At 43.1% G+C, this 8,002-nt stretch overlaps 1 protein-coding gene across 1 annotated transcript in view; it reads right to left on the reverse strand.

The window, feature by feature from the left end:
* LOC110309629 (ankyrin repeat domain-containing protein 26-like) overlaps positions 1-1,024 on the reverse strand; it is a 52,772-nt gene extending 51,748 nt beyond the window's left edge. The window contains exon 1 of the mRNA XM_021182364.1: positions 545-1,024. Coding sequence (XP_021038023.1) covers positions 545-789 — 245 coding nt within the window. The 5' untranslated portion in view covers positions 790-1,024. The remainder of the gene's footprint in view (positions 1-544) is intronic.
* Positions 1,025-8,002: the final 6,978 nt, after the last annotated feature.

The raw sequence follows: 8,002 nt of genomic DNA on the forward strand, positions 1-8,002 counted from the left end.
GAGGGGAGAGGAGGGGAAAAGGAAAAGGAAAAGGAAAAGGAAAAGGAAAAGGAAAAGGAAAAGGAAAAGGAAAAGGAAAAGGAAAAGGAAAAGGAAAGGAAAGGTTGTGGTATGTGGGCGTGGGGAAGCTGTTCCTGGGTGTGCGCGCATGCTCAGGCTACTGGGTGTATGGAAGTCAGAGGACAACTTGTGGAAGTTAATTCTCATCTACCATACGGGTCCCAGGAATGGGGTTCGTGGGCATTGATGAGTTTATGTGGGATTCTGTTTCTTGGCCCTTGGGGTCAAGTCAGGGTCAAGGTGTTTTTTCTTTACCCTTTTATTCTACCCGTTAGACAGTAACTACTACTCCTGCCTTCCTCTCACAACAAAACTTTGGGAGTTGATCATTTAGAGCGAATTCCTCCATTGCACAGCAAAGCTCTCCCTCTGTCATAATCAACACACCCCTGTCACTAGACTCAACCACTCCCCCAAGTCGGGCCCCGCCTGTCGCCAAGAGCCCCTTCACTTCCTGCTCTTACCTACTCCTAGATTCTATTACCTGTTCCTCTTGTCTGGGTCGTTGACACCGTTTACCCGGAACGTGAGGAAACGCTCCACTGTAGCTACAGCGCCGACACTCGCAGCTCGGTGGAGCCGTCCCACCGCGCAGTATCCAGTGAGGTATCTGGGCACTGCCTGCCTTTCACCTCCCGCACACCCAAAGCCCAGGCAGGCTGCCCACCGGCTGGTGGAGGAGTGGCCCGGCCGAGGGCCCCTCCTCCTGGACCAAAAGATCCTCTTCATAGGGACGCCCAGAGACCAGCCAGTCCTCCCTGCCCCGCGGCCCCGCCCGCCTCCTTAGAGAGCTTTGAAATAAAGCCAGCCGGGCTCTCCACCCCGCCACAGGGGTCGACGGTTCTGTGTCTGGCCAACCGCCCCCTGTGTCTCCTGGCAACGCGGCTCAGCCCAGCACCTGGGTGCACATCTCAAGGAGCTTTCCAACCAGGAAGGGTGGCAGTTCTGCATCTGCCAATTGTGGATTTCGTCTCCTACCCGCCGAACTCAAGTGCACTCTCTCAAGTGCGCGTGTGCACACCCCAAGGACAGTTACAGCAAGGAAGGGTTGGCTTCTGCCTGCCTCCTTTTTTCCGTAGCCTAGCAACGCCACTAAACTTCCTGAGCACCGACCTTGGACTCGAGTAACTGGAGCTTAGCCAACCCTGCAACCTGAGTAGGTGAAGAGCTTTGTCTACGCGTCTCACCAGCAGACTCTCCTCCAAAGGCCAGACACTGAAGAGAGTTGGGTGATGGTTCAGGTCCTTTGCAGCACTGCAGTTGGCTGTCGCCTGCTCCAAACTCCAAGTGACTCCAAGTTCCCGAAGGTGCAGCCTCGTGGTTCAAAATGACATTTGTTATTTACTTACTATTCCAGAATAAACCAACTCTTAGAAGATGGAAACGAGAAGATTCGGAGTTCAAGCTTCTCCTTCGCTACATAGGAGTTTGAGGCCAGTCTGGGATACATGATATCTTCTCAAAACAAAAGAAACAAAATCCTAGAATAAAATAATGTAGGGGAAAGAAATACTGATTGGCTGGAGTAAAATCCTTCCCCTCGAGCCACAAAAAAAACTGGAGAAGCAAAAAGAGACATTTTAAGTCAATAAATGTATACGTTGTGTACTTGTATTTTACAGAATTATGATATTTCAATAGATTCAAACTGATTTTTTTTAGCATTCCATTTTTCTGTAGGGCACACATGGGGTGCTTTGCAGAAGTAAAATGACAAACCAACGTGCTTATTTATTCCCCTCTTTAACATAGACATTCAGAAAGATGGAGGACTTTTTTCTGCTTTTTTTTGTTGTTGTTGGGGTTTTGCTTTTGCTTTGGGTTTTGTTTTGGGGTTTTGTTTGTTTCTTTGGTTTTCTGTTTTTGTTTTTTCTTAAAGCAAGTATTTAATTCAATATAGCCCAAGCTGGCCTGGAACACCTGGCAGTCCTCCTGCCTCAGCCTCCCACAGCACCATGCCTGCCTTTTTCAGCACCCTCTGTATGCTTATTAAGATTTTGATGGAGGTCAGGGGATGCCACAAACCTTTCAAGCACTTTAGCAGGAAATGTCAACTGCTGATGAGTACATTCAGCAAAGTGGCATGACACAAAATTAAAAATTAAAAATAGCCTTCCTGCCAGACATGTGGTATAGGCCTTTGATTCCAGCACTCAGGAGGCAGAGGCAGGCAGCCTGACCTCCATAGTGAGTTCCAGGACAGCCAGGGCTACACTGGGAAAAAAAAAATCTTTTTGACGAAGATCATTTCTTTCTCAGATAACTTTAAGTAAATTATGCTAAAATCTGTAATCTTAGCACTGAAGAGGCAGAGATAAGACTAATGCAAGTTTGAAGTCAGCCTGGTTTCTGTAGCTTGTCCCCAGTGTCTCACAAAAATTAAAAGAAAATTCATTCAAAATATCGTTGTGCTTAGGAATTTGTGGTTTGCTTGCTTGTTTTGTTTTGTTTTGTTTTGTTTTGTTTTGAGACAGCTGGCCTCGAACTCCGAGATCTACCTGCCTCTGCCTCCCAAGTAGGAATCTGTATTAATGGGCTGGTTACTCCTAACTATTGCCTCTTTTTTACCTGTCTTTGAATGTGTCAGTGACAGAGACAGTCAGCGGCCATTCATTTTCATCTCAAATATCCATGTTTTGGGGTTGATGACCAGAAAGACAAATTTGTAGCCCACCTAAAAATAGATATAGTTTGATATAAAATAAACTTTTTGGCTATGATCTAAATCCATTTTATGTTGCCCGTAAGCTTTGATGTTTTTCATTTCTTACTTCCATCCTTCTGATGTGCGTGTATGCATGTACATGGGTATGTATGTGTGGGTAGAAGCCAAAGGAAAACTTTACATGCTGAGTTAGGGTTCCATTGCATATGGAGATATGGTGACCAAGGCAACTCTTATAAAGGACAAGATTTAACTGGCTTACCTGTTCAGAGGTTCAGTCCATTATCATCACCACAAGTAGCACAGCAGTATTCAAGCAGGCATGGTGCAGGAGGAGCTGAGAGTTCTACATCTTCATCCAAAGAACCCAGGAGCAGACTGTCCTCAGGCAGCTAGGAGGAGGGCCTCTCCAGCAGCCACACACACACACATAGTGACACACTTACTCCAACAAGGCCACAACTACACCAACAAGGGCACACTTCCTAATAGTGCCACTCTCTGAACCAAGCACTCACATATTATCCTCAGAATTGTCACCTCCTTTGAGAAAGGGTCTCTCACTGACCTGGAGTTTATGAGCAATTAGGCTAGACTGTCAACCAACGAGCCAGGGATTCCTTCTCCCCAGTGCTGGGGTTACAAATGTACATCACCTGCACTTTTATATGGATCCTCGGTGCTGTGCTCAGGTCCCTGTTTGCAAAGCATTGACTGAGCTGCCCCTGCCAGCCCCACACCTGTGTTTTTGTTGATGTTAAGGATGTTGACCACTGTGTATTTATTTGACAACAATTTAAGTCTTCTTCTGCATTATCAGTGCCAAAGGAATTCCTCCTTTTTCTGGGGGCAATTTCTGAGTAAGTCCTTAAATATTAAAATGTAAGAAATACAAAACATGTTCATCAACCATCCAACATCCCTCCCAGAATGTTCTCAGTCACATGGCTTTTTAGTTCTTCATGACAACCAGGTAGAAAATCATCTCAAGAAGGAGCTGATTCCTTTTTAATATCTTGTGGTTTGTAGTGATTTCTAGTCCAGCCAGACTTATAAACCTAGAATCCCCAGGAAATCTGAACAAAACTCTCAAGACTTAGGCTGGGTAAACTCAAGCACCTGATAAGACATGTATCCAACCTTATTCTAGACTCAAGATAATATCCAAGACAGCAGAGAAAGAAGTGCACTGGGCACACCTTTCTGTCTCGGAATTCCTATCCAGCCAACAGCTAGGTGTGAGGCTCACTCAAGTATTATCTGAGTGACCATTAACTGCCAGCTGGTCCTGAGATTTAGTTCAGAGTAACAGACAAGGTCACTGCTTACAGGAAGTTTCTATTGTAGTGGTATAATTTGGCTTAACAAACACACAAGTTAGTGATGAAAAAAAGGCCAGGAATGGTGAGTGCAATGAAGAGCATGCATGAGAGCTCAAATAAAGAAAAGCTAGTAGGGGCAGTTGTAGGCAGCCTGGTCCAGGATGATTTCTGGGAAATATCATGTATTAAAAAGCAAGAAGTAGCTGGGTGTGGTGGTGCATGCCTTTAATCCCAGCACTCGGGAGGCAGAGGCAGGCAGATTTCTGAGTTCGAGACCAGCCTGGTCTACAGAGTGAGTTCCAGGACAGGCAGGGCTACAGAGAAAAGCCCTGTCTTGAAAAACCAAAAGAAGAAGAAGAAGGAGAAGAAGGAGAAAGAAGAAGGAGAAGAAGGAGGAGAAGGAGGAGAAGAAGGAGGAGGAGAAGGAGGAGAAGGAGGAAGAGGAGGAGGAGGAGGAGGAGGAGGAGGAGGAGAAGGAGGAGAAGGAGGAGAAGGAGGAGAAGGAGGAGAAGGAGGAGAAGGAGGAGAAGGAGGAGAAGGAGGAGAAGGAGGAGAAGGAGGAGAAGGAGGAGAAGGAGGAGAAGGAGGAGAAGGAGGAGAAGGAGGAGAAGGAGGAGAAGGAGGAGAAGGAGGAGAAAAGCAAGAAAAGGCATTCCAAACAAATGCAGCACAAATGCCCTGAGGGGAAACTGAATTTGGTGCCTGTGCTCTGTTTTGATGACTTTTGTGTTTGTTTTGTTTTAATTTGGTTGTTGTTACTATTTTTCATGAGGCAGGAGTCATGTAGCCCAGGACAACCTTGAGCGCCTGACCCACCTATGCCTATAAACCTAACTTTGTTTGCCTTTTAAGGAAGGGGGCATGGGAGTCACAGAACATAGAGTATAGAACAGGAGGAAACGTGGTACTAGGTTATAGTGCTGGCAGGGAGACAGTGGAAAATATTACAGAATCCTGTAACTGTGTGATCTACAGCAGATATTTGACATCTCTGACACATTTCACACTGTAACTATGTACACTGTATTTACATGGCAAATATCACATAAAGCACCTACAATAGTTTATCGGTATTATATACTTTAAGGCACATTAAGATATACAGAGTCCAGAGCACAAGCACACATGAAAAAGAATCTCATGCTATTATTTATAGTCATGGTGATAATGCTATCACCATAATAATGTAAAGGAAGATCCTTCAGGGGACTGAAGTGACCTCCTACTTGGAATGTCTCTAGAAGTCAGCAAGACAGGTAGATTTCATATAGAAGGAAGAGGTGAAATTCCAGAAAGTGACCCTGGGGTGTGACTATTCCCAGGAATAAGCACAGTACATTTGCCCAGTGTGAAGGCACCTGCCAGTCTATGGATTAAGAGGCAGGGAAAAGGTCAATATCAAAGGTTAGGCCCATGAGTCACTGAGATGGCGATCACTGCAGCCACTGAGGAATGTTCCACAGAGGAGGGAGCTGCTCGGGCTGCAAGGCTCTTGGTAGTTTTAATGTTTTATTTAATCTTCAAAATTGTAATACAATGTGTATTGATCATACTCATTCCCCTTTCCCAGATCGTCCACCACCCACTGACCCAACGTCATATTCTCTGTCTCTGTCTCTCTATCTCTCTCTGTATTTCTGTCTCTGTGTCTCTGTGTCTCTGTGTCTGTCTCCATCCATCAAGTCCACCCTACTCCTGGGTGTAGGGCTCTGCTGTACATTGAAATGTTCAATATACCCTAAGCAACCAAATGCCAAAAGTTTGTCAACTAACAGTGGGACTTCTGTTCTCTGTCTTGGGATTTGTGTCTGGCTCAAACGTGTGTACATCTTCTACATGCTGTCTTAATCGATGAGTTCATATGTGTATCTGACCTGTTGTATCTGGAAAACATTAGCATTATTTCCTTGGAGTCGTCTACAACCCCCTCTTACAGCCCCTCTTACAACCCCTCTCTTACTACCCCTCTTGCAACCCCCCCCACCCCTTTTCATATAGATCCCATCTCTCCTGCACTTGTGACCTCATGCACCCATGCAGGGCATGACCTTAGGTTGAAGTCCTTGATCCATTTGGAGTTCAGTTTTGTGTAGGGTGAGAGATACAAGTCTAGTTTCATTCTACAATTTGACCAGCATTGATACTGAAGATGATGCCATTGGGATTACAAAGATAGCTCAGTGGTTAAAAGCACTACTTGCTTTGCAGAGGACCCAGATTCAACTCTCAGCACTCACATGATGCTTCACAACTACTCATAACTCCAATTCCTGGGGATTTGATGCTGATCTCTGCAGGCACCAGGCACACATATGGCATACATACACATGTAAGCAAACACTCATACATTTAAACACATACAATAATTTTTTAAAATCTTTCTTTAATTAAACATGGTTTTTTAAAATTCCTGTGAAGAATTTTGTTGGAATTTTGATAGGATTGGGTTGAATTTTTTTAATTATTTGAATTTGTTGAATTTGAATTTGTAGACTGCTTTTGGTCGAATGACCATTTTCACCATGTTAATCCTGCCAACCATTGAGCATAGAAAGTATTTTGTCCTCTGATGTCTAATTAGTTTCCTTCTTTAAATGTCTTAATGTTTTTATTATACAAGTCTTTCACTGCCTTAGATTATTCCAAAATATTTTGTTTTGAGGCTATTGTGAATGGTATTGTTTTATTATTTGTCTTGTTTCTGTCTCAGTCAGTGTGTTATATTAGATCTGCTGCGTGGCGTGATCTCTTAGTGGCCCCCTTGCCCCTGGACCCACTGAATGTACCTTTAGCTGCTTTTTCCTAATACTGTGTCTACTGTATTAGGAAATACTGTAATCTCTTCCCTATCAATTCTAATTTTACTAATTTAGATCATCTCTCCTCTCGTTAATTTGGATAAAGATTTGTAAATCTTGTTCATCTTTTCAGAGAACCAGCTCTGCTTCACCGATTCTTTGTATTTTTTTTTTCACTTGAAATTTCACTAATTTCATCCATGATTTTGATTATGGCTTCTTGTCCACCACTTTCTGGATGTTGATTATTCTTGTTTTTCTATGGCCCTCAGGTGCATCATTCAGTTATTCATCTGAGGTCTCTTCTCGCATAGTAAATATAGTATTTATAAGCTGGCGAAGTAGAGTGCTAGTGTTAGGTGCTAGACTCAACAGACTCTGACACTGTCCTTTATGCAAGAGTTTATTAAAGCTTCCTGTAACTTAATGAGCGGTGTCAATCAGTAAGCTATGTGTACTCACACGTAAATCACGTTGATGCTTGATGAAAGATATATCACAAACTTCATTCAGTAGTACAAGAACAAAACACAGGGGCTGGAGAGGTGTTTAAGCAGTTAAGAGCACTGGCAGCTATTCCAAAGGACCTGGGTTCAATTCACAGCTCCCACATGGTGGCTTACAACTTACAACCCCATGGGTTTCATGGACACTACATGCTTGTGGTATATAGATATATATGCAGACAAAATACCCAAAAATGTGAAAATAATAAGTAAATAAATAAATAGAATTTTTACTTAAAAAGAATAAAAGACATTCACAGGTGCCTTAACACCTTGCTTTTCAAAGACACTACAAAGCTATGTCACATAGTAACCATAGTGTCTATATGGATTAAAGAATATGTGCCTATAAAATAGAATGTATTATCAGATGTGGTGGTACATGCACTTGGGTGTCATGAATACAGTAAATCTCTATGAGCTTGAGACCATACTGGTCTACACAGTGAGTTCAAGGATAGCTAGGGCTACATAGAGAGATCCTGAGAAAGAAAGAGAAAGAAAGGAAGAAAGAAAGAAAGAAAGAAAGAAAGAAAGAAAGAAAGAAAGAAAGAAAGGAAGGAAGAAAAAAGAAAGAAAGAAAGAAAGAAAGAAAGAAAGAAAGGAAGAAAAAAGAAAGAAAGGAAGGAAGAAAGAAAGAAAGAAAGAAAG

The sequence above is a fragment of the Mus caroli genome, chromosome 14 (assembly GCF_900094665.2).
Source record: "Mus caroli chromosome 14, CAROLI_EIJ_v1.1, whole genome shotgun sequence".
Classification (NCBI taxonomy): Eukaryota; Metazoa; Chordata; class Mammalia; order Rodentia; family Muridae; genus Mus; species Mus caroli.